The sequence below is a fragment of the Callorhinus ursinus genome, unplaced genomic scaffold (assembly GCF_003265705.2).
Source record: "Callorhinus ursinus isolate GAN/ISIS: 27379988/994484 unplaced genomic scaffold, GSC_fseal_2.0 scaffold57, whole genome shotgun sequence".
Taxonomy (NCBI): domain Eukaryota; kingdom Metazoa; phylum Chordata; class Mammalia; order Carnivora; family Otariidae; genus Callorhinus; species Callorhinus ursinus.
Window position 1 is genome coordinate 4,447,828 of NW_027397119.1, and position 24,997 is coordinate 4,472,824.

Genomic DNA, 24,997 nt, shown 5'->3' on the forward strand with positions numbered 1-24,997 from the left:
TTCAGGATAAAAATCTTAAATCTTAGCTAGCCCACACAGCTCTTCAGTCACCTTAGTTCCTATAGTGCCTTTGTACGAATGAGAGAAAGTCACCGCCTCTAGGCATGACCTAGGCACGCAGTTTGGTGGGTGGAACACGGGTGAGTCCTCCCTCTTAGTATGGCACACAACCTGGACAACCGTACAGAGCGGCCCTGCTTCCTGATGAGCCTCTGCCTGCCACTTTAGCCTTGTCTTTGTTTTCATTCTTTTCCCTCCTCCTCATCCTACACTCTTAAGTTCCCTGCAGCTCCTAGAACCTACTGTGCTTCTTTGCCATTATGCTTTTGTATATCCCGTCATTGCTGCCTCAAGATCCTCCTTAAACTTCCCAAATTCCCCTGGCACTGCCTTCTCCCGCTTTGCGACCCTCTGTCTGGCCCAGCCTCTTCCTCTCCTCCCCTCTCTGTCTCTGTCTCTGTCTCTCTCGGTCCTGGGTTCTAGCCCTTACTTCACTCATACTATTGCTACTTGATTACTCGCCTTAATTGGGGAATCATCCGGGGAAGAATTTGAACTGTGATCCACCGTGCTGAGCACTAGTAGGTGCTCAATAAGACTCTTGCACAGACGAAAGCAGGGAAGAGTGAGTGAATGGCTGTCTGGCTGGAGGGGCACGAGGCCAGCGGCAACAGTAGGAGGCGCTCACCAGGAGTGGGCTCCTTTCCTAGCCCGGCCTGAGTTCGGCCAGTCGGCGCCCAGCGGGACGACTGGGCTGGGGCCGGACGAGGGGGAGGCAATTCCCGCTGCGCCAGCACGCGGTGGCCCCGCAGCCAGCGCGGTGCACAGCGAGGGAGAAGGGGACCGGCGAGGAGGGGGGCAGGGGCCTGCGAGGGAGCGGCGCGGCGCCCTCTGGCCGGCTTCTCTCATTCTTTCACCCCGGGGTCTCCAGGAATGGAAACGGCCCCCGGGCGGGCCGGAGCGCGCGGATGAAAGGCGGCCCTCGGCCGGAGCGCGGAGCCTCCTCCCGCCCGGGCGGCGGAAACTGGCAGCGCCGGGGGTGTCCCGCCACGCCCGCGTCCCAAAGCGGGAGAAGGGGGCAGCCTCGCCCCCTCGGATGGGGGTCCCCCAAGGATACCCATTCCTGCTGGCATCTTACCACCCCGACCGGGGGCCCCGCCCCGACTCTTGGCTCGGAATCTCGAATCCCTTCTTGCATCTTTCCCCTCTTTCCTCTGGGCCTTGGTATGCCCCAGGGGACAGATGTCTTGGGATCTTTAACATTTGGGATGCTGCAAATGCCGAAGTTAAATGAAATACCTCCCGGGAGGGAAGGCCGGGGGGAGACTTGGGGAGAGAGGAGATGGCCTGGACAAACAGGTCCTGAAACTGCGAGGCAGGAACGGGGGGCGCGGGGACAGGCGGGCGGCGCCAGAGCTCCATGGGACAGGTAAGGGGGAAAACTTAGGGGGACGCAGCGCGGGTGAACTGGGGGGTTCAAGCTCCTGAACCCATGATCTTCGGCCTTAGCGGAACTGGCCCTACAAGAAATGGAGTAATTTACGAAAGGGGTGGGAATTTCAAGTTCCTACCCAAAGTGCACATTTCCGACTCCTCAACCCCTCTCCTCCGACCTTCCCCATGCCTGTGGATCCCCTGGCCAGGTTCCGGGAAGCCAGAAAGCAGCCAAACAAAAGGAGCAAAGTCTGGGGCCGCCTGGATGCGGAGGGCGCGGTGGGGGAGGGGAGCAGGGTGGACCGGACAAAGGGGCTTTTTAAGGAAAGCCTAGAGGTCTGGTTTCAGGGCGCATTCCAGGCTGGAGTGGAGTTCTCCTGTCCTAGCCCACTCCACCATCGCCTGCTGGAGGCGAACACCTTTCCCAGTGGGAAGAGACAAGAGTGGAGAAAGGAAACAGTTCAGGAGCCCTCTCCCACCCGCTTTCGCCTAGAGGGTCCCGGGCTACTTGGCTTCTTTCTGCTCCGTTGACTCCGGCCGCTGCCCATTGCTTTGTTAATTCATTGAGGGGGGTTTTAGGAGTGCCTGAGACGTCCTTGGCTGGGTGCTGGTGGCAATGTGAGGATGGTAGGATGAGGCCCTTGCTTTAAACAACTTCCAGTCTCACGTAGTAGAAGAAACTTAAAGAAGGGACTTTAAAAAAAAAGTGTTGGAGTGGATGGCTAGGGAATGTGGAAGTTTCCTGATTTGGGGCTTGTGCTTGGGAAGTGAAAACCGGAAAGAGATGCAGTTTTTCTCCTTTCAACGATCAGATATCAAGTACTCTGACTCCGTTCAAGAAAACCACTTCCTCCACCACCAAGTGGTGGTCTTGGTGTTGATGCTCTGGGGTTTGGGACAAGGCATTGATCAGTCCCCGGATCCTCTAGGCTCGCTGGGAGGGAGGCACTGAACCCCAAAGTTCCCAGCCAGTTTCTGGGGTACCCACCTCCCTTTTGGTATTTTGAGTTGACAGACCTGGCAGACAGTGAGATCCAACCCATTGGATCTGGGGTTCTTGGGAGAGTTTGCTAGTCCCATCCCAAACCTCACGTTCTGCTGGTCAGGAAATGCTGCATGTGAACTTGAGGGAAGAAGGGGTTTTTGAGAGTTCCAGGGGATCAATGCAGTGAGTGGATTATCTGTGTTTCTCTCTGAGCTCAGAGATGGGGGGTTCCCTGATGGTGGGGTTCTTGACTGGGTCCTGGGCACCAAAGCCTCTGTGGATAGAATTCAGAGGGTTTGTGAACTTAGATGGGAAAAAAATATTTTCATTTCACACCAACCTTTAACAAAAATTTAGCATTGCCTTCAGTTAAGAAGGCAAGAAACCATAGGCAGTACCTGTGACTTTGCCATTAATAGAATTCACAGATAGTTTTACATTACACTGCAGTTGTAACTGGCTTGAAGTATTGTTCACATTCATCACTTCTATGAAATTAACTCACTGCTGGACCCTGTTTAATGTTAATAAAGAAGCATATATATTACCATGTTTTCTGTTTTTAGAACTGTATTTCAGTATAATTGGTTCTCTTAATTTCATTTTGTGCATTAAAATACATGCTATCAGCTGGTTCTAGAAACTTCCATCAACCCCTACCTGGAGCTGGGGGGTGGGCAAGGTGGAGGAAGGGGACCAATTACACTGAGTCAATCTCTCTCTGTTTGTCATTGAAAGAATGTGATAAGCCTCTTGGGGGATGGGGAGGACTAGGGGGAGGGGAGGACTGCAGGCTCTTTTGGGAGACCAGCCGGAAAGCTGGCTCCACATCACAGGAGGAGTCTGCCCCCTGTTGGGGCCCCTCAGCCTCAGCCTGGAGAGAGAAGGAGGTGGTCAGCCTGGCGGACTCTGGGGCTGGCATTGTTGGGAAAGAGGGTGTGTATAGGAATTTGAAGGTGAGCGGGGTATGTGTGTATGGCCTCTGGGGACAGAGTCATAGACACAGCTCAGCTCTGCAGGAGATGCTTGGTGGAGCAGACTTCTACCATCATCCGGGCCCTGGGGAATGGGGAAGGGGATGGGGTTAGGAGGTGGGGATGGAGGTATGGGGCTGGAGGAGGGAAGCAATCCAGAGAGATGTTGAGGTGCCAATACCCCAGGATTAAGGGGCACAGTGGGAGTATCAGAGAGTGGGAGAAAGGGAGGTGGTGGGATGAAACGCTGAGGGGTGTCGTCCTTAATTTACAGTATGTCTCCATGTTGTCCATGGTGTAGCAACAGGTGGCCTCAGCCCTAGCTTCTCCCAGTGAAATGGGCTAAGTTGTGAACAGTTTTTGATTTGCTTGAGGATTGATGGAGTGGGAGACCTGGAGGTTTATTTTCTGTAGAGAACAGGTTCCATTTTGGTATCTGATCCCTCATGTTTGGGGAGCGGGGTTAGATGCTAGTGTCACAGTGGCTCTCCTGTGGAGCAGGGGACAGTGAATGGTGTTCAGCTTAGTGCTCCACGGACCCTACTGAGGGATGGATGTAAGTAATAAATAGGCCTGGATGATCCTGGGGGGACATGTCTAGGAAGGAAAGAGAGAACACCCTTGCTCTCTTTAGGACCCTAGAGCCTTCCCGTCTGGAGTTCCATAGCTACTGCCTTGCCTGAAGCTTTTTTAAACCTGATTTGGGAGAGACAAAACTCAGGCCTTAGTTTCTGTTTCAGTGCATGGAAAGAGCAATGACCTATTCTTTGTCACTTGTCAATTTCTTGCTGGTATCCCCATGGACAGTGGACCTTCACCCTACTTCTGGGGGTCTTGCAGGCCTTGATTTCTGGAAGGGGAAACGGAGGGTCCGGAGGGCAATTGTGCACCCAACCGCCCACCGTGTTGCATTAGAGTCCCTTGAGGCCATGAAGACGTGACCCCTGTTGCCTTCTTTGGGGTTCCTCCATGGGGAGCCCCTTTCTCCCTATTCCCCACCCCCTCCCCGCCCCGGGAAGTGCAGAGGCCCCAGAGCTGCCTGCTGGCAACAGCCTCAGCAGGATTAGTTCAGGGAAGGACTTGCTCACCTGCTCCTCCCCTCTGACTCAAGTCCTAACAAGTCACCTGGTTCCCCTGGCCCGGCAGGCGGCCTAGGAGGCCGGCAGGCGGGACCGTCCACAGGGAGGGGAGGCCATCGGCAGGGAGGGGAGGCCATCGGCAGCGAGTAGAGAGCGGGAGCCAGGTCAGAGAGGGAGCACTGGAGGCTGGCCTGTGGCCTGGGACACCCTGAGGCGGCATGCGACACCCCTCAGCCCCCTGACCTGGGAACAGCGGGTGTTTCCGGAATCCTGGCCTGAACCCCAGAAGCAGGTGAGGGCAGGGCAGGGTGGAGCAGGTCTTTGGGGCTGAGGGGCAGGCTGGCCCCAGTGGTGGCGGGGGGAGCCCCTGTAGTAGCTGGCACCCCCCGCCTTCCTCCTTGTGTCTCGGGCACGGGATGATGGGGGGGTTGCTGGTGGGCCCAGATGAGGAGCCCCTTGCTGTGCTTTTCCTGTAGTTCTCAGGCCTCAGTCTGTACAGGAGAAGGGGAGAGGCCTAGGAGCTGGCTTTGGGGGTGCATTTGTGATGGGGGGCTCCTCAGTGGCTCAGCCTGAGGGATGCTGCACTAGTGTTTCCCTTCCTCCCTCTTTGCCTCTTCTTTCCTCCTCTGCCTTTTCTTGGGGACCTTGTTCAGTCAGGCGGACCGCTTCCTAGGACCCAGGACTGGGGCTTGCCGCGGAGGGGCTGAGGGTGTGGAGGGCGGGGAGGGGTTCCTGTGTCGGAAAGGGGTTGGGCATGTGCCCCAAACTGCCTTTATCAGAAAGCAATGCCTGAGACATCAGGCTCCAGAGACTTCTGTCCTCTTGGTGGAGGCGGGAGCTAGGCAGGGAGGAGGGTGACGGCTACACGGCCGTGTGGGGTTCCTGCCCAGCCTGACATTGTCGAGGGGGTCCAGATTCAGAGCGGGGAGCCGGAAAGGGACTTCCCTAGACAGTGTCTAATCTTTGTGCCTACGCGGGAAGAAGGCCCAGCCAGGCCAGGCAACTCTCTCAGGGCAGCATGGGCAGTGGCTGAACTAGGACTTGAATCTCCCAACTTCAGGTCCTGTGCTCTTTGCTCTACTTGGAGCCACAAGTTAGCCCTGAGTGTGCCCAGCATCAGATTGGGGCCATTGTGAATGCCAGAGCCAACCCCTTGACCCTGGCAGTGAATGCTGGAGGAGAGGGGGTGTGCCGGCGTGGGGGGGCTCTCCTCTCACACCCACCCCTCTGACCCTATGCTCTGCAATAGTCAAAGAGGGAAGCAGGGCTGAGTTATCACAACTTCCCAAGGCAACTCCTTCGTGGTTAATAATTAATTAGCAAGTGTGACTAATTAATGGCTTCACTCCCACATTACCTCCTCCTTGTCCCAAGCAAAATGCGCTCACCATGCGAGCTGAGAGGGCCTTGCTTCCTTAGCTCCGGCTGAGCCCTGCCCCTGGCTGCTGGGGAGGCTTAGAGGCTGCCTGTGGTGGTGGTGGGGGCGGGGGGAGCCGGGTGAGCTGCCTGCCCCTTGGGCCTGCTCTCATCTCTAGAGGGATGAAGGTTCGGGAGGGATGGGCCATGCATAGGTAGCTCTCCACTAAGTGTCCTGTTCTGGGTTTCCAGAACCTGGGCTAGGCTCTGTCTTTGGCATGTTTGCAAAGGCCCCACATAAATTTTCTTTTTTCTTTTCTTTTTTTTTTTTTTTTCCTACCATCCATTCTCTAGACTTTCCTGGAGAACTGAAATTCCAAAGTGCAGGTACAGATTGTTTTCAGTGCTATGTTTTTATTGTTGTTGCTCATGGTACTCTGATGGGCTGTGTGGTTTATGGAGGTCTATAAAAGCGCTCCATCGCTCCTGCTCTTCCAGTCTTGAGAGGCAGAGGTCCTCCTGGGGACCGGGCTGCCAGTAGTCCTCTCTCTCCTCGCCTTGCTTTGTGCTCAACTTTCCCAAGGCCTGCTTTCCTGGCCGTTGGCTGATGGTGGAGGGGTGGAGCCCACCTCCTCCACCCTATGGCCCTGTGCCGTAGGGAGGCAGGATAAGCTCCAGACAGAAACTCCGAAGGACTTTTGGACTGTTGCTCAATGAGCTGACTCAGTGAGGAGGTGGCTGCGCTCTCCTTCCAGATCGCCTGCCTGGGCTCCACCCGCCCCTCCCCACCTCTGCTCCAGCCAACAGCTGCCAGGCCCTGGCCAGCTTGGGACCCTGAGCAGGGGTGTGCGCTCGGTGGGAGCGAGGGGGCGAGCGGCAGGTGTTGTTTTGGCCACTGGAGCCCAGCTGGGCTGACACACACTGAGATTGTACCTGTGCCACCCAGTGCACTCAAGCCCCAGGGAGGCAGAGGAGTGGGTGGTCTCGGCTCCTCCTTGTCCTCGGGCAGCTTCCGCTCTAGTCACAACTCCCACCCCACCCGGGACCCTGACACACGCACACACTGGGTCTCCCCTGGCTGTGGGGTATAGGGGATCTTGGCCAACACCTCCTTGAGGGGTCTCCTAGACGCAGTGGCTTGGGAATTATTTCAGGGATTTGGGGACAGCTCTCTGGCACCTGCACCTGCCTTTGGATGAATACCCTGGCCCAGAGGGCAGGGCAGCCTGGGCTTTGAAGGCCCTGGAGCAGGGGCTTGGCCGAGTACCCGGTGCCCACCCACAGTATCCAGGGCTGGTCTGTCACCCACTGGGGCAGTGGGACAGGCCTCATGCCTCCTGGGTTCTTGGGCTGAGCATAGTCAGCCCCATGGGGATGGTTGTGCCCAGGAAGACGTCTTCCCTTCTGCTTCCCTTTCCCCCACCCATCCTTAGTACGCTTTTCCTCTTCCTCCTCATCCTTGCTTTTTTCCTCATCCTTCTCCCCAGTCTCAGGGGTCTCTGTGGCCACGCAGAAGGAGGCAGCAGGAGGCTAGGGTGGGCCCAGAGAGCCCCCTGAGTACAGGTTTGCTGGTGAGGCCCCCAGAGCCTTCTCTGTGGCACCCCCAGCACTGAGAAATCCCCTGCCCCAGACTGTCCCAGAAACCCCGCCTCACTTCCTCTCACCCTGTCCTCAAACATCGGATCCTTACTTAAGCTCTGTGTGGAACCAAGGGATTTCACCTACCGCTGGTTTTATTGTTCTCTTAAAAGCTGGGGAACCTGCAGGCCACCGCCACATCCTGGCTCAGGTTGGGAACGGCGTCACCCCTCCCTACTCTGTGCCCCCTCCTCCCAGAAATCCACCATGGAGAGTAAGGATGAGGTCAGCGACACCGACAGCGGCATCATCCTGCAGTCTGGTGAGTGCTTTGGGGAATCCCGCCCTGTGGGCCCCCAGCTCTGACTCTCCAAGGCCCCAGACTCCAGGGCTGGCCTGGCTGAGTGGCTGGAAGCTGAGCAGGGGAAGGTGGGAGGGGTGGGAGAGGCCTCTGCTGGGGGCTAGATACTGGAGGGGCTGCAGTTTTCCTGGATGGTCTGGCCTGGAGGTCTGATCCTATCTGGAACAGGTCTCTGCGACTCCGGCCCTAGTGATTACGAAGAAGTAGAAAAATCTCATCTGGCTACTGGAAAGGTCCTGTCTCTCTGGTTGGCCTGAGTCTGTGGGCCTAGTCTGGTCTCGTCCTGACAGAAGAGAAGAAAGAAGAAGCACATATGTGAATGAAAGAGAAAGAGAGAGGGAGAGAGGAGAAGGAGGGAGAAGTGGTGGAGGCAGAAGTGAATTGTATGGGTGGAGGGTGGGAAGGGAAACAACAGAGCTCTGACCGGTAGCCCTCCCGCCACTGCACATCGCCTGGGGGGTGGCGGCCCTTCCCTGTGAACTGTCATGTTGCCACCTCAGACAGCCAGGAGATGTGGTGTTTGCGGTTATGACACAGGCCACAGCTGCTGACCTGTAATCTGTGGGCAGCGATGAGGCTCTGTGTGTGTGCGTGTGTGTGTGTGTGTGTGCGTGTGTGTGTGTGCGCGTGTGTGCGCGCGCGCACGCGGGTGCACATGTAAGCACATTCCCCCCCACAACCCCGGGGATAGTTAACAAGTGTCTGAGAGGGTCTCCCCCACCTCGGCTTCCCTGAGCCGGTGCCCTGCCGCCCCCTAGGCCCCGACAGCCCAGTCTCCCCTGTGAAGGAGCTGACCCACGCCGTGCGCAAACAGCAGAGGGCCCTGGAAGAGCGGCTGGAGGCGTGCCTGGAGGAGCTGAAGAGACTCTGCCTCAGGGAGGCGGTGAGAGCCTCAGCCGCCCCCCTCCAGCCCCCCAACAAGCTTGGGGTTAATCTGAGCCACATCTGGGGATGTTGGGGATGTTGGAGCTGAGGGAAGGGAACCCCGTTTGTGAGAGAATTCTGGAAATCAGACGGGGGTGTGGTGCCTGGCGTCCCTGTGTGTGCGGCATTTGACCCGGGCGCCGGATGCCTCAGCGAGAGAAGGGATAGCCCCGGTGGGGCCCCAGGCACAGGGAGGGAAGGACGGAGGGGCTGGAGAGGGAGGAGACAGAGGTGCGGGTGGGACTGTGACCAGGGCCAGAGCAGAGCTCTGAAGGAGGTGAGATCTGAAGGGTGAAGGAAAAGAGGAGGGAAGGTAGGGGGTGCCCTGAAGAGGCCAGTGAGACCGCCCCTGGTGATGGTGTGAGGTGAGGAGTGGGCAGGGGCCTCTGGGGAAGGGCAGGCACAGGCGTGCAGAGCCAGGGGGATTGGCTACTCCTGCTTGGCCAAGGGCCGGGCAGGTGGAGAGGGGCCTGGCTGACTTCGCTTCCACCACAGGAGCTGACGGGTGTCTTGCCAGCAGAGTATCCCCTCAAACCAGGGGAAAAGGCCCCCAAGGTCCGCCGCAGGATTGGAGCCGCTTACAAACTGGACGAGCGGGCCTTGCGCAGAGAGGTGAGGAACTTGTGCAGGCCGTCTCCACCACCGCCTCCCCCCGCCCCCTGCAAGTGTTGATCACCGAGCCAAGGCCTCGCCATCTGGAGGTGCCCTCACCCGGTACTTGGCACTCTCTACCCCATCACACCCGCTCAGGGTGCTTGGCTCCGTGTTGATGAGGGGCACCCATTAACCTGTAGCCCAAATGGCCGTGGGGAAGGTGTGCCACCACAGGGACCGGGAGAGCTGGGAACTCGAGAGGACACTGGGTCTGGTCGCTGGTAGGCAGAAGATCAGTGAGGAAGGAGCTCAACTGCCAGCCCAGAGAGGCAATGGCCTGTTTAAACAGGTTATTCTGGTCCCTAGGGCTGTCCTCCTCATTGTGGGGGGCAGGCAGCGGGGCGGCTCGGGCCCTAGGGTCCCTTCCCTGTGGTGTGAAAGGCAGCAAGTTTCCCCTGGGCTTGCCTGACCAACCCTTGGGGTCAGGAGGGCAAGTGTCCCACTTTGGTTCGCACTCTGCCTGGCTCAGGCGGCAGGCGGGTGGGTGGGTCCCCCTGCCCGCTCGTCAGGCCGGCAGGTTTGCTCTCAAGCACCTGCCACCGCTCCACCCTCTGCCTCCTGGCCGTGGCCGCTGCTGTCTGCTTCCCGGGCTTAGGGTCAGGATCCAGGGCACGGGGTCAGGGCCGTTTTCTGTGTCCCCACGTGGCCACCTGCCCTCCCTGAGTGAGCCCCCGGCCTCTTCCCCCCAGGACCCCCTGAGCAGCCTGGAGCGGGAGCTGGCCCTGCAGCTGCAGATCGCGGAGGCAGCCCGGCGCCTGTGCCGGGAGGAGAACCTCGGCAGGCAGGCCCGGCGGCAGCGCAAGCAGGCCATGCTGCAGGAGGAGAAGAAGCTGAGGGAGCTGGAGCGCTGCCTGGGCGAGCAGCGGCGCACCAGCGGGCCCCCTTCCACCGCTGCCCTGCCCCTGGGCCGAGGTGAGCCGGCTGCCCCCAGTCCCTCCCTGGGCCCTGCGTGAGCTTACGTGGGATGGCAGGTGGTGTGGCCCAGGGCCACTGCAGTTGCCTTTGCGCCCAGCACTGTGTTTAATGTCCCAAATTGGCTTTTGCTGGAAACCTGCTTCCTCGGTCCCCCTCTACCCCCTCCTGACCCTCTGCAGCCACAACGCGCCGTGGCAAAGGGCTTCTCCGTCCGTGAGACCCTCTCCCCCATCTCCTTAGAAAGCATCCCATTCCTTCCTCATCCTCCTCAAAATCCACCGCCCTCACGAAGGCCTTCTGGGCAGGAAGGTGCTCCCCAGGCTGACTTCGAGCTTATTGCTAGGGTCTACTCAGTGGCAGTAGCCAGGGCTACTATTCAGTTTAGGATAATTACTACTCATGCCAGGTGGGAGTAATTAGTTAGTACCCTGCAAGTGGCGGGGAGCAGTCAGGTGTTACATTAATTTACCACAGTGAACTTGAGAAATTCCCCACGACACACACCTGTAATTGTAGTAGGTGCTCAGAATGTGTTTGCTGACTGACAACACCTGCCTTAAGCAGGGATGTCTATTAGAATTTCTGTGATGATGGAAATGTTCTGTATCTGTGCTGTCCAATATGGTAGCCACTAGAGGGGCCCCTGAGCGTTTGAAATATGCTGGTGTGACCGAGGACCTGAATTTTTAATTTTATTTCATTTTAATTAACATAACCCCATGCTAGTGGCAACCTGTTGAACAGTGCAGCCTTTGAGAATGCTCACTTTGTGGGTATGATCTCTATAGTCACCTTCCTACCTGGGGAGTCCCGTGGCCACTGCTGGACTGAGGGCAGGACGAGGCTGATGCAGGGCTGGGTTGGGGCAGTGTGGCTGAGACAGGGCGCAGCCTTCAGGAACGGCTTGCGTTTGGCTGTAGATAGATATTCTCCACCCGTGGCCTTACCTCTACAAAGGCAATGGGTCTCCAGATTACCCTCTTTGTAGTGCACTTTTTTGGGCTAATGAAGCTGGCCAATGATCTGCTTGTTTTTATGAAGATTAGGGATGATGGGACATGATGTCTTTCTTCCCAGACCATACAGTCAAACCAAAACACACGCTCTAACCCCGGCTGCATCGCTGGGCCATGAAAGTAACAGTCCCACAATTTCTTCAACTTGACATCAGTGAAAAATAAAACTCTTCATTCTCCAGGGTTTTGTAAAAGATCAGAGGCAGAGAACCAGAATTCGATGAAAGGGTGTCTCCTCATTTGAACCCCAAAGCAAAGGCTAGTATGAGCCAAGCACAACATGGGATAGCTGGCTACTTGGGCGTCGGCCCAGCTCCTTGGGCAGTATGCCGCACAGGGTTTAGGAACTACTCCGGGTAGAGTTTTTATTTCATTTAAGTTGTGGAGCAAAGTTGACAAACTTCTGTAGAGGCTTAGAGAGTAAATATTTTATGGGCTTCATGGGCTATAAAGTCTCTGTCACAACCACTGAACTCTGCCAATTGTGGCTCAAAAGCAGCCAGACATTACATAAACAAATCTGTAGCGGTGTTTCAGTAAAACTTTATTTATAAAAACAGTTAACTGGATTTGGCCCAAGGACCCCCCAGTTTGCCAGTCCTTTGTTATAAAGGAGTTCAAGATGGCTGGAATTATCTACTTTTCTTAGAACGTTCTGGATAATGACTTATGCATTAGATGCCAGCTAACAGGAGAGCCGATAAATGGTAGTGGTGCCGAGCCAGACTCTGGTCAGACTGTCTGGGTATGAATTCTGACTCAGTCACCTTTTGGTGGATTGACCTAAGCCACGTTCCTCAATTCCTCCAAGCCTCGGTTTTTTTTTTTAGCTGTTACATGATAATAGTATTTACCTTACATGGTGGTTATGATGATCACATGAATTAATATATGTGAAGTACTTAGAAAAGTATTGGCACAATAGAAATTTTGGCTATTGTTAATGTCCCCTCATCATTGTTATCAAACACGGTTGAAAATACTTGGTGAATTCCATCCAGGTCACAGTAGGAGTATTCTCAAGGTCTGAAGTTTCAGCTTGTTCAAGGGCAATGGCAAATAGGAGTTCCCTCAGATTTCTTGGGTCACAGCTGCTTCTCTACCATGCAGAAATGTCGTACTGTCATTTCCTTCAGGTGACCTGCCACATCACCAATTGAAGAACCTTCCATATGCAGCCAGACCAATGTGAATTGATCCCACAACCCCACAGCTCAGATTCCCACTTTGCACTGCTCCTGGTGCTGGTAATGCAGGACTTCTCAGATACGGGGTCCTTGAGTTGTATTTATGATCTCAGAAGACTAGAAAAGTTAGGAAAATAATTTTCATCCCAAGCGCCTTCCAAAAGGACACTTTGCCTTTCCCTTCCACTGCCAGGAAACCCTGCCAGGGGAGGCCCCAGCTTTTTTGACAGATGGGGAAGCTGAGGCCCAGAGCATTGAAATTGAATAGCTAATGGCAGAGCCAGGATTAAAATCAGGTTTCCTATCTTCTCATTCCTGATTTCTAATTTTTTTCTACTTCCAAGTGATAAATTCATATCCAATATAGTATTTAGTACACAGTTGGTATTTCCTGATAAGGGATGTTCTCAGGAAGGGGTGGGGTCATACTGCTGGTTAACCCAGATGAATGGGTTGATTTCCTCACCTCCTTCTCTCCCCTTTGACTTTCCCAGAGCTCAGTGCCTCAGATGACAGCTCTCTATCAGATGGGCTGCTCCTGGAGGAAGGTGAGAAGGGGTAGTTTAGGGACTGTTGTCAGGGCTGGGCTCCTACTGGAAGATGGAGGGCTTTGGCAGGGGTGTCAGGTTGGGCTCAGGGTCTCTGCTCTTACTGGATGCTAATTTCTCTGTGCCCCCATGCATGTTCGTTTGAGCCGGGGGGGGAATGTGCTGACCCCTTCCCAATCTAGAAGTTCGATCATTTTCACAGGGAAGGAAAAAGTGAATTCTAACAGAGCCCTGGGACATTATTTCAGTATGCACTTGTCAGACCCTAAGAGCCATCTGGCCACAATCATTGCCCTTTTTGAATAGAGGGTAGCACTGGGGACGGAAACACACTCAATAGATTAAAAACCCTGTTTGTAAACCCTAAGGATGCTACGGGTCAAGGTGGACCAAGAGGGTAGCACAGTCCTGCCTAAGGGAGTGCCCAGGTCAATAAGGGAATAGCACACATGGGCACGGCATGAACCAGAAAAATCGGTAAGCAGAAAGTTAGCTGCAGATATGGTAGTAGGAGCCAAGGTTAGAAGGTGGAATACTGTGAGCTAAGGAGAGTCAATCTGGGGAGGCTTCTTGAGGGAGGCAGGTGTAAAACAGCTGTGGGGGAGGAAGTCCCAAAGGAGAAGAAAACACCTTCGAGCGTCTGGGCCTGGAGCCACAGCGTGGAGCAGCCAGACAAGCATCCATGGGAGGGAGAGCAAGGCATGGGCCAAGGAGGTTCTTGGGCCAATTTTCCAGCCACTGCCTTCAGCAGGCTCTTTCACCCCTGCAGAGGAATCCCAGGTGCCAAAACCTCCCCCGGAGTCCCCAGCTCCACCTTCCCGGCCTCTGCCACCCCAGAGCCTCGAAGGCTTGCAGCCAGCAGGACCTGAGACTGGGGGCCTGGAGCGGGCCCCAATCCAGAACAGCCCCTGGAAGGAGACCAGCCTGGACCACCCCTATGAGAAGCCCAGGAAGTCTCTCGAACCCAATAGCGAGTCCAGGTCAGGATGGGGGGGAAGCCAGGGGGCGGGGGGGGGGGGGGGTGAGGGAAGTGGTACGAGCAGGGTAAGGCATGGGAGACTGCCCCTCTCCTTAACTGTGATGGTGGGAGGTGTGAGTTTTGGGGTCCCCTTCCACTGTGCCCCCTTCCTCTGCACAACTCAAGCCCCTCAATGGAGCCATTCTTGCCACTGACCTGTCTCTAATCCTTTTGCAGCAGCCCAGCCACCACGCCACAGGATGGGCCCGGTACCTCCAGCCTCTGGCTGCTGGAGCCTGCCTACCATGTGGTGCCCATCCGCAGCATTCCTGGCCAGCGGCAGGGCCGCACCAGCGCTCCAGCCACCCCTGAGATGCAGGGGAGGAGGGGCCAGTCACAGTCTCTGAGGTAAGAGGTCACCCCAGAGATGCAGGGGGCAGGGACCCACTATTGAGAGCTTACATTTGGAGGGTGGTGGCTTCTAGGATATAGGTGGGACTGTGGGTGACACGTGGCTAGTGCTGTGGCCCTTCTTGGGGCACCTCTCAATAGAGGCCGTGAAGCAAGCTGTTTTCTGCACAATGCAATTCATGTTTTCTCCCCTTAGCCATATTCTCTTATGGCAAGAGAATATGGAACTTGGTAGATACTTTTGCAATTGCTTAAGATTATTTTATTATTGGTCACTAGCAGCGGATGATTCACTTTCTTAATTGATGTGCAGTCAATTCGCATTATTTGCGGTAGTTTTATGTCCGATAAAGTCACTGCAAACACTGAATTAGCAATACTGAATTACTGCTCCGAGGGAAAATACTGGGTTAGGCTTCTGGTCACAACATTTTTGTCAACTGATCAATACACAACTTTGTTTTATGCGTGTTTCTGTTTAAAGACACCTTATTTAATATATATGATTGACTCATTAACATTGAATTCCTGGCCAATAGCACTCTAGGTGATGCCCAAATAAAGCTCATCAAATACATATATTCTATAAAAGGCACATCCAGAGCCTTCCCGCACTTTGGAACACCAGACAGCACTTTAGTACTATGCTTTGGGGCCGTTTTAAATAGTGAGGTCACCAAGAAAAAGCACAGAAATACGAAACACGGGACACTAAATCGACTGTGGAGAGGATACTCATTTATCATATTTATACGAGTCAGAGCCCTGCCTCGTTCCGTCTTGGCTGAGACTGTGCCTCGTGGGCACCTCCAAGTTTTCACCATTCTGTTCAAGTCCACAAATGACCACAAGTGTTGTGAGTGTTGATTTGAGGTTACAGATACATTTTCGCTGTGGGAGATTTTGCAAAGACAGAATCCACAAATAATGAGAATCAGCTGGATGTTGTTGCCAAGTGTTTTACCAATATTCTTGGTGAGAGTCTCAGGGACAGCTAGGCCAGGCAGCGTTAGCTACACCACACGAAAGCCCTGGACACGATTGCTGGGTTCTTCTGTCGGCTTAAATGGGCTCATCAGGCAGCGCGGAAAGGGGTGCAGCTTGGGACAACTGCTGTCAAGGCAAGCAATGAATCTTATATTTTACAGTCTCCGGGGGCTAGTTTACAAACAGTTCCTTTGTGCAGATGGGTAAAAGGCGCCCCCCTCTGGGCAGACACAGCCCCACCATATTAACAGGGAGGGCTGGATTTCAGCCCCTGTGGGTCCTGGGCGGCTGCCCTTATGAAGGGGCACCTTGCAGGAGGCTACCTTATATTAGTTTGGTGGCACGGCTATAACAAAATACCCCAGAGTGGGTGGCTTAAATGACAGAATTTTACTGTCTGTCTCACAGTTCTGGAGGCCCGAAGTCCAAGATCAGGGTAGGGTTGGTTTCTTCTAAGGCTTCTCTCCTTGGCTTGTGGATGGCTGGCCATCTACTTCCTTCACATGGTCTGTGCCACACCCAGCTTTACAGGTCCAGCTTAGATACCCGACCATGTCTACCTGCACCGATTCCGGGGGTGTCATGCCGCTGGACACAGGGTCCCTCAAGTGGCTGAAAAGAGGGGATATGGCTGGGGCATCCTTGCCACAAACCGCAGAAGTGTGAATGCAGTGGGAGGGATACGGTGCATGGCGCAGGAGGGCGCCAGGAGGATGTCTGGGTCTTTATATTGGGGAGGTTTGACGCAAGACCCCGGGCCTGGGAGCCATGGCTCCTCTGCTGAGGCAGGGCCGCGGCCTCACCGGTTTATCTTACCCCCCGGGGCCCAAGGGAAGAGCCTGGGCCTCCCAGCCTCCCAGCCTCAGCGCGTCTCCCCTTCCTCCCCTAGGACGGATTCCTTCCGGGCCGGTCCCGAGGGCCGAGGTCGCAGCGCCTTCCCCCGCCGCCGTCCCCCTCACTACACGGTGACCGTGCCCGACTCCTGCTTCCCCCCGACCAAGCCCCCGAGGCCGCACCCCGCCTACCACTCCTGCTCGGAGGACAGCGGCTCCGACGTCTCCAGCATCTCGCACCCCACGTCGCCGGGCAGCAGCAGCCCCGACATCTCCTTCCTGCGGCCGCTGTCCCCGCCCGAGCCGCCTCGCCACCGCGGGGCCTGGGGCCCGGCCGGCGTGCTCTACCCCAAGCTGCTGCTGCCGCCTGGGCATTTGCCGGCCGGGCGCTACGTGCTGGTGGCCGAGAGCCCCCTGCCGCCGGCGGCCGAGTGGGAGCTGGGCCGCGCCGCCCTGGGCCCCGCCTACGACGAGGACGGGGCGCAGCTGCGCTGGCAGCGCCTGGTGGCCTCCCGCAGCCGCGTGGTGCGGACGCCCTCCCTGAAGGACAGCCCCGCGGGCCGCGCGCTCAGCAAGGCGACCGTCTCCGAGGAGCTCAAGTCGTGGCACGAGCGGGCGCGCCTCCGGAGCGGCCGCCCGCACTCGCTGGACCGCCAGGGGGCCTTCCGCGTCCGGAGCCTGCCCCCCAGCAGAGAGGGCTTTGGCCGAGCCTCAGGTCCCCGGACACAGGTACGGCGGCTCCCGGGGGGGGGGGGGGCGCTTTCAGCTGGGGGAAGGGCTGCAATTCTAGCGGGTCCCGAGCAGAGAGGCGGTATGCCCACAGGGTGGTGGCCGCGCGATCCCCAGCGGGGACGGCCAGACAGAACTGTCCCCACCGCCCTCCCCGGGCTTTGGAAGGCCCTCGGGACTCCCCTGGGGCACCTCCTAATTTTGCCTCTGGCTCAAGAGCTCATACCCACATACTACGCTGGTGGAGGAAATCCTGGAAGAGAGCGGAGTCGTTTTTCCTTAATGGCCCCTTAGATGATCCGCAAAGCAGATACGCCTCTATTCATAATCGGAGGTCCCATCCGAATTTACCCCCAAATTTCCTGACCTGAAGGCTCAGGACAAAGGGAGTCTGAAAACGTGTTTGCAGAAGCCAGGACCTGTGACTGCCTGTGGGTCAACTTCCTCTGACAGCCCTCCACACCTCCAGGCTGAGAAGCACGGTGGCTGATGGTTAGGCTAGGGGGGTTCAAATCTCAGCCCTGCCAAGGGAAGTGATAATCATTGGCCAACTGTCTATCTCAGACGGCCATGACCTTTAAATGAGTTATTATGTGTAAGATGATGAGAATCGTGTATAGTAAGCACTAGTAAGTGGTATTACTATTGGCCAGGGACCAGCTTGGTATGACAGAGCACTATGACATGAGGTAAGGGTGTCCACTCTGGATTCAGTGGCCCAGTTTCTCTATTCTGGAAGTGGGGGTAACACAGGAGTCCTGTCTTCTTTCTCCCTGGTACGGAGGGCTCTGCATAGGGTGTGCTCCAGAGGTTACCAACAGGCTGCTTCTTTGAGACCCACGATTCCTAGCAGGCCCAGCTGCACGTCCCTCCCCCACCCACCAGCTCTCTGGGCTGCAGCTGGCATCCTGGCCCCCGTCCCAGGCCGCACCCTCCAGCGGACGTGCTTTTGCTTTTCCCTTCCTGCCGGCTTGGACCTGCCCTCAGCCCAGGCCCGGCCCATCGCAACCTGTCCAACAGGGAGGATGACAAGAAGGGGGCCCAGGAAGGGCGGGGAGGAGGAGGTCAGGGTGCCTGTCACACCCCTGGAGTGGAAAATAGATAAAGGGTGATCACACTGAAACTCCTGGGGTTGGGGGGAGGGGCAGGCAGGGGCGGGCAGGGGTGGAGCGGCTGGGCCCGTGTTGCTGCCAATCAGCGTCCGCAGGGACAGGGAGGGTGTGCCTGCATTTGTTGCCTGGACGTTTCTACCTGGTTTGCTCACAAATCTCTCCTTTCTTCCTGACCCTGGCAGGTGGCCACAGTGTATGTGTCCCGGAGATCACCCGAAGGGGCTCCTGTGCAAGTATTTGTGCCTGAGAATGGCGAGATCGTCAGCCAGGTGTAACCAAGGCCAGATGTCACTGCGTGCCCCACGTGCCTCGGCCCGGCTCCCATTAAAGACTGTTCCACAGCAGGGCTGGAGTCAAGCCCTCCCACCCTTGAATGCCTTCTTCAGCTCCTTTACCCCCATCGCAGGTCGATGAGCCGGGGCTGAGCCTTTTATTTTTTATTATTATTTTTTTTTTTTTTCGGAAACCGGGCCTTAGGATTTGTATTTGTGGTTTGTCCTCAGGATCCCTATAATATGATGATGCCTTTATTCCCCACAGCTTGGTCTATTGGACTTGAGGCCTTGCCTGTCTGACTGACAGCGGCAGGGGATGCGGGAGGCAGAGGGGGCCATACCGGGATTCCTCACAGACTCTACCCTCTGGCTCAGAGAATGTCCCCACAGAACAGCTCCTGTCTTACTGCAGCTGGAGGAATACTAGTGTGCCCCCCCGCCCCCCAATTTCCCAGCTCTCTGGGTACAGTAGGGGTGTCTGGGCAGGGGGAGAATCTTCTTCCCCCTTGATAATGTGCTCTGTGATGCACACATGAAGTGGTAGGCTAAAGAGCATACGTCCTGGGGGAGTATTGTCTTCCTGGATGGACCCTGCTCTTTTCCTCACCCCATAAGCCCCCCCGCCATAGGGGCCCCAGTCACTCACCATATGTTCTGTGTGCCCTGTGGGCTCCCACATCTACTCAGACCTCTGAGCCTTGAATTTGAGGCTTTGCCAGATTGTAGCATTAGGCGGCCCAGGCTGGGGGCTGGCCTGTGGTGTTTGGGGGAGGGCAGCTCATACTTTGATTACCTTCTCTGGGATTGTGAAGCCTGGAAACCCCACCCTTCCTTCTATCACTTTTCATTATAGTCCTAAAAAGCAATGCCTTCTGGATATTTTTGGAAAGGCACCATGTTTGTGGCATATTCTCATAGGAGGGGGTGGGGGGGGGTCACTGCCCCTGCTATTCCTCACCCAGCTGTGCTTCTGCTCTAAGACTGGATTTCCCTGAAAGTGGACAAGTCCTTATCTTTACAGATATGGGGAATGCTCACTCTTAAGGGCATTCATTAATTGTCCCATGTGCTAAGACTTGAGCAGGCCTGGAAACTGCGTGTGCTAAGACTATCCCGTGGTCCCTGGGTTCTCATCCTTGGGCCTTTTTGCCCTCAGATCTCCTGCTCCAAGGAGAAAGCACAGAGTGGAGGCGAGGTGGCGTGAGGGAGAGCTGAGTTCTGATTCTGCCCATGCAGAACCCTTTACCCTCTGAGTGCCCCGGACTTGGACAGAAATTATAAATAACAGCTTGCACCTCCAATAACTTGGATGCCTGATCGCAAAAAAACACAGTTCTCCCCACTGGACAGAAGGCAGTGTGGCCAACTGCACGAGGTTGCCGAGGGAGGAACTTAGGTGGCCTGTCAGAACAATCTGGGGGAGGAGAGGAGAGCCTGAGGGCAAGCACCTGCATTTCTTTGACTGCACTCAGATCACATCCTGCAGCTCCCCCACTCTTTGGGTGGGCGCTGGCCCCATTATGTTCGAATGTCCTACTTTGGATTCTGTTCTTTTTCATTTTGTCTCAAAGCCCATTTCACTGGTGTACAGCCATCTCCCTTCCCCGTGTCCTCCAGGGAACCCAGAGCTCCCTAGGCCGAGCCAGGAGACATCCAAGCACCCCCCCACACACACACGTGAGCGTCCTTTATGTTAACTTATTGGTTCTGTATGACGCCCGGTACTTGGCTGTGAGGCCGGAACTGTGTGGGTTTTAGTGCCAAATATGTCAATAAAGTCTGTTCTTTGTGATTGGTCGAGCTGATGATGAAGGGTTCTTTTGTGCCAAGTTGCCTGAGCAGAGGTTTTGCCCCAGATGCCTGCCTGGGATGGCAGAGTTGCCTGCTCTCCAGCTGGTCTGGCCAGGTCCCTGGGGAGCGGTGGGATGGCTGGGGGGTAGAGGGAGGCTCTCGGGTCCTTGGCCTCCCTGACGGGATGGAATGAGGAACAATCCCTGCCAAAGCTCCGTAGGTCGCCAGGGCTTGAGGAGATGGGCCCTGGGAGTCACTTTCTCCACGGCAGGGGACTTTGTGGCAGCTTCAGGAGGCCTGAAGGCTTCCTCTGAGCTAGGCTGGGCCGTGGTTAGTGATATGTGTGTCTCCTGCTCCCTAAAGCTGTTCTAGGAGCTCTTGACTGCCCAGAGTGGAGCTTCCCACAAGAAGCAGCCTCTTCTCCAAAGCTGGACAATTGGGGAGTTTCCTTGGGGTGGTGAGGAGGAGGCATTCTCTGCAAGGTCTCCTCCCCCATATCTGGGCAGGATTGCCCACGGCCCCTCCTCCTACCCAGGGACCACGGGGTGGAGGGCGGGGGTGGGGGGGAGGAGCTCCAGCTTGGACCACCTCCTCCCCAGCCCTGCAGGGGCCGCTACAAGACCCGGGAGCACAGCGCCCCCTGGAGCCACAGTGCCCAGGAGAAGCGTGAGCCCTGGATCTGAGGTGCCTGGTGTGTCAGGTAAAGTGGTCCCTGCCTGCCTTCCCCCTCCAGAGCAGACAAAGGGCCGATGGCCGTGGGTAGGGGTGACCCCAGGCTTGCCCTAGGTGCTGAGCTCTGGGGACGGTGGGAGTCTGTGGGCTTCAGGGGGTTGGCTTTCTTAGGCCTGATGGGGGTGCTCCATTCCAGGTGAAGCTGGGTGGGTGGAGGGAAGGTGACTCCAGGGGTCTCTGGAGAACAGAGCACCCTGATCATGGACCTAAGCATCTTCAACTTAGCTGAACTGCTGATAACGGGGTGCTTGATCCTGTATTGTAAACAGCTTGATGCTTTAGGCCCAGAGAAGCTGACTGAGTGCTGGGGGTGCGGAGGGGACCACCTGTCGGAGCAGGAAGCTCCCCAGCAACAGGACTGGCGGAGACCAGCTATAACACATGGGGGGACAAAAGAAAGCGGGGGCAGGGCCGTGTGTGGAGGCTCTTCTAAGAACAGCCAGCAATGGGACGCACAAGTTTGGGGACCCAAGGTGCCGGGCCGTGGTCTCCTGGCCCACAAGCAGGTGTCCCTGGGCAGTGTCTTGGAGGGCAGACATTTAGGGGATCCTAGCTCCCCTACCACAGGGCAGAATGGGATTAGGAATTGGAGAATGGGGACAGAAGCCTCTGGTACAAGGGAACTTCAGGATTTTAGCAACAAGATTCCCAGAGGCAATTCAGCCCAGAGGCAGAGGGAGGGACACTGCTGATGCCTGATTCGGTATTTTCGACAGTGGTAATGAGGCCTCTGGGAGACCACCTCTGAGTCTGAAATTTGCCCATGCAGGGAGGGCCCTGAATGGAAGACTTATAGGCAAGTCAGGGTGAATCAGGGCCCTTCTGAGGGCCCCCTAACTTCCCATGGGGAGGGAAAGGGAAGCTGATGGTGGGGCCAGGCACTGGCATCGCTGAGCCAATTCCTTTTCTCATAAATGGCCTGCCTCCTGCAGCTTCACCCCTTGGTGGAGAAGCTGCCTCCCTAGGAAAGAACATCTGACACGTGCCCTGCCTACTGTCCTCGTCACAAGCCGCAGGCTGCTGCCCCAAGTCAACAGATGAATCCACATCCTAACAAGCAAAAACCAAACAGAGTAACTTTTTCGCAATCAACTGGCCAAGTCTCTTGGAGTCCTAACTTAATGGGTGAGCAGTTGGCCCTGGACCGGGCTGTGTTTCAATTCATTGCAGTCTCAGAGGTGATGGTGATTGCCCAGCCCTGGCTTGAGATGTCACCTCATGGATGCGAGTCGGCCCACTTCTGGCTGCTCCCTTCATGGCTCTAGGCTCTGCGTACTTGTCCATTTGCAGACCTGCCTCCATGAGAAGCCTGGAGCTGGGCAGGGAAGAAGACACTGGGGCTTTGAATTAAAGCTCACCCAGCTCACAGCTGTGCAGGGAAGCCAACTCCCAGGCCCCCTGCCACGTTCCATTTCCACACCTATCTATTCTCAACTGAACAGCCAGAGTGATCTTGTTAAACAAAAATCAGACCATGCCACTCTTTTACTCAAAGCCTACCCAGAGCCCCCATTCCATTCAGAGGAAAAGCCCGAGTCCTTACAGCAGTCTTTGCCATGGGCCTTGCAAAGCCCTCCTGACCCATCCCATTACTGCTCTGCTTTTGTCTCCTGCCATTCTCCCTGCTCCTCCCACTCCAGGCACACACTCCTTGTTGTTCCATGACCATGCTGGCATGATCCTGCCTCTGGGCCTTTGCATTCGCTGTTCCTTTGCATTTGCTGTTCCTTTGGCCTAGAATGCTCTTACCCTAGATATCTGTATGGTTTGGTCCTCGGTTGAAGGAGTGGCCCTTGAAGTCTACTCAGATTTAATTAATGAGATTTTCTCTGACTTCCTGTGTATATATACAAACCTATATGAACAAATGCAAAAAGAATACCTTTAGAATAATAATAACAGTAGTTTCTGTGAAGGAACCACTTGTATGTAAGCTCTACGTCCTTAAGCTCAGCTTAGAAGAGTGCCTTTTACATAGAAGGTGCTCAATAAATGTATGCCTAAGAATGAATTAATTGATCTCCTGCTATGTGCCAGGGATTATCCTAATTTTCTGCATGAATGAATGAATTCAAACCTCATAATAATATATACTGTGATTATCATCCCCATGTTAAGATGACAGAACTGGAAGCTGGGGGACATTTGATCTGCTCAAGATTGCTCCTGACATGCATTCATTCATTGAATTATTACAATAATAGATACTATCATCTTCGCCATTGTACAGATGGGGAAGCAAAAGTTGAGAGAGTTTACTTTGCTGAAGCTCACAGGGCCAATAAAATAGAAGAGCTTGAGCTTTCAACTCAGGCAAATGGATATTTAATTGCTGTACCATGGCTTCAAGCCCCACCGCCAGAGTACTCTGCTGGTTGGACTACATGAAGTGGCCTGAACTCAGGGCTGGTTGCTTCTGTTGCTTCTGGCCCTAGCATTGCTACCATCTCCAACCTCTTGATTGATCCCCTCCTGACACCCCTTGGAGTGGACAGGCTCTGTTCTCAGCATTACTCCCCAACTTCTGTGTCTACACCTGGGTCCTTACTCAGGGAGGCTTTCCCAGGGGGGGTCTACCAGCCCCGTTGACAAGGAAGCTTCCAAGGCCGATTTGAGGTTTCAAGTTCATTCACATTCAGGATTTTTAAAGCCTGTCTAGGGCAGCTCCAATAATGTGTGGCCACCGGGGGTGACTTAAAGTTCTCTCTCTTTACAATTGTCCTTCCGTTCCTGGCCATTCGTGATACAGAAGAACTTGTACCTGAGTCCCCCTGTGATTGCCTCTCCACTTAGGCTTCAGAGGGCCACACTAGGTCATAGGCCTGGAGAAGCTGGTTCTTGGAGCTGGAACACCCACCCAGGCTCTGATGGTTTCTGAGCCTTCTTGGCAGAGGGTAGGGAGTAGAATGGCCTTGCTTTCTTATTCCATCTGAGATAATCAACCAAACTCCTCCCAACCACATCCCTTTGCAGGATTGCGTCAGTCAGAAAGAGACGCCTGTGAGTTCATTTTGGAATTTCTAGAACAAGGACAAGCGGTAAGGAAATTCTCTGAACTGTTTTGAGAGCTGAGGAGGAAAAGAGAAAAGGCATGAGGGCTCATGCTTCCTTGGGTTTTGAATACTAGCCCTGGCTTGGAAGTTACCTGAAATTCAGCTTTTTTTTTTTTTTTTTTTTTTTTGAGAGAGAGAAAGAAGGTGGGGAAGGGCAGAGGAAGAGGAAGAGAGAGAATCCTAAGCAGGCTCCACGTCCAGCACGGAGCCCCACACAGGGCTCAATCTCACAACCCTGAGATCTAAGCTGAAATCAAGAGTCAGACACTTGACTGACTGAGCCACCTAGGCACCCCGAAATTCAGCTCATTTTTGCCTTCTGACCTGGACAATCTTAGGTCAAGTCAGCAGACAGGATCTGTGCAAAGAATCTTCCTTACGGACCCCTAGCTCACTGTCCCCAGAGGGCTCTGAGGGGGCCAGGACATTGACGAGTGTCAGTCTAAGAGATGGGGGAACTGATGAGGAAATCAAGCGAGCCATCCATCCTGGCTGCTCTGAGGTCTGGGCTGACAAGGAGGGGCAGGGTCTGGAGTGCAGGCTGCAGGTCCGGCCTGTAGGAAGAGCTAAGGGCTGAGGCCTGGCTCATAGGCGGGCAGTTTCTGTGTTCTTTCCTAGTCCCAGTCAGACAAACTGAAGTTCCTAAGGGCTGTGGACACCTTGAGCAGCGCTGTTCACTCCCAGGCGAATGGCAATATGAATGATTACTTTCCTAAAACCATTCTGGCCAAGAAAATTGAGGTGAGAAAGACCCCAACCTCTTCTGGGAGTTGATCAACCAGGGATGGGGATGACCAAGTCCCAGAGCCAAGAGTTGGCATCTCTGAGGGAAATTCTTGTTTTCTTCCTGGCCCTTCTAGTTATTAATCCTTGAAGAATCCACTGAGGTCTTGGTCAGCAATGTGCGTCAGCAAGCCATGCTCTGCATCGTGGCCCTGAGGTTCCTTCCTTGCTGTTTCCTCCTCTGAGCCCCCCGGTCTCTGATGCTGAGAACATTTGGGCTGGGAGGAAGGGCAAGGTTTGGGGACTTGAATTTTGGGCTGTGGGTGGCAGGGCCCCATGATTGCCACCTCATCTACCAGCATCCAGGGGTGGTGAAGGTACC

General features: G+C 55.3%; 1 protein-coding gene across 3 annotated transcripts; it reads left to right on the forward strand.

The window, feature by feature from the left end:
- Positions 1–1,253: 1,253 nt before the first annotated feature.
- Positions 1,254–20,112, forward strand: INAVA (innate immunity activator). Of its 3 annotated transcripts, none has more exons than XM_025855338.2 (10): positions 1,254–1,429; positions 7,580–7,728; positions 8,526–8,650; positions 9,187–9,303; positions 10,035–10,257; positions 12,958–13,011; positions 13,781–13,991; positions 14,207–14,377; positions 16,257–16,929; positions 18,224–20,112. In XM_025855338.2, exons 1-10 carry the CDS (start codon positions 1,269–1,271, stop codon positions 18,314–18,316), a joined length of 1,977 nt encoding a protein of 658 aa, XP_025711123.2. In that variant the 5' UTR covers positions 1,254–1,268; the 3' UTR covers positions 18,317–20,112. The 3 variants fall into 3 exon arrangements, with proteins under 3 accessions (XP_025711123.2, XP_073740654.1, XP_073740655.1); XM_073884553.1 differs by lacking the exon at positions 1,254–1,429 and adding an exon at positions 4,553–4,764; XM_073884554.1 differs by lacking the exon at positions 1,254–1,429 and adding an exon at positions 5,990–6,215.
- The last annotated feature ends 4,885 nt before the right edge of the window (positions 20,113–24,997 follow it).

Excerpts from the sequence above, each read along its gene's own strand:
- INAVA (XM_025855338.2), top strand. The coding sequence starts at position 1,269 with ATGCTGCAAATGCCGAAGTTAAATGAAATACCTCCCGGGAGGGAAGGC. Across the intron at positions 8,651-9,186 it reads GACTCTGCCTCAGGGAGGCG|GAGCTGACGGGTGTCTTGCC; the intron begins GTGAGAGCCTCA and ends CTTCCACCACAG. Across the intron at positions 10,258-12,957 it reads TGCCCTGCCCCTGGGCCGAG|AGCTCAGTGCCTCAGATGAC; the intron begins GTGAGCCGGCTG and ends TGACTTTCCCAG.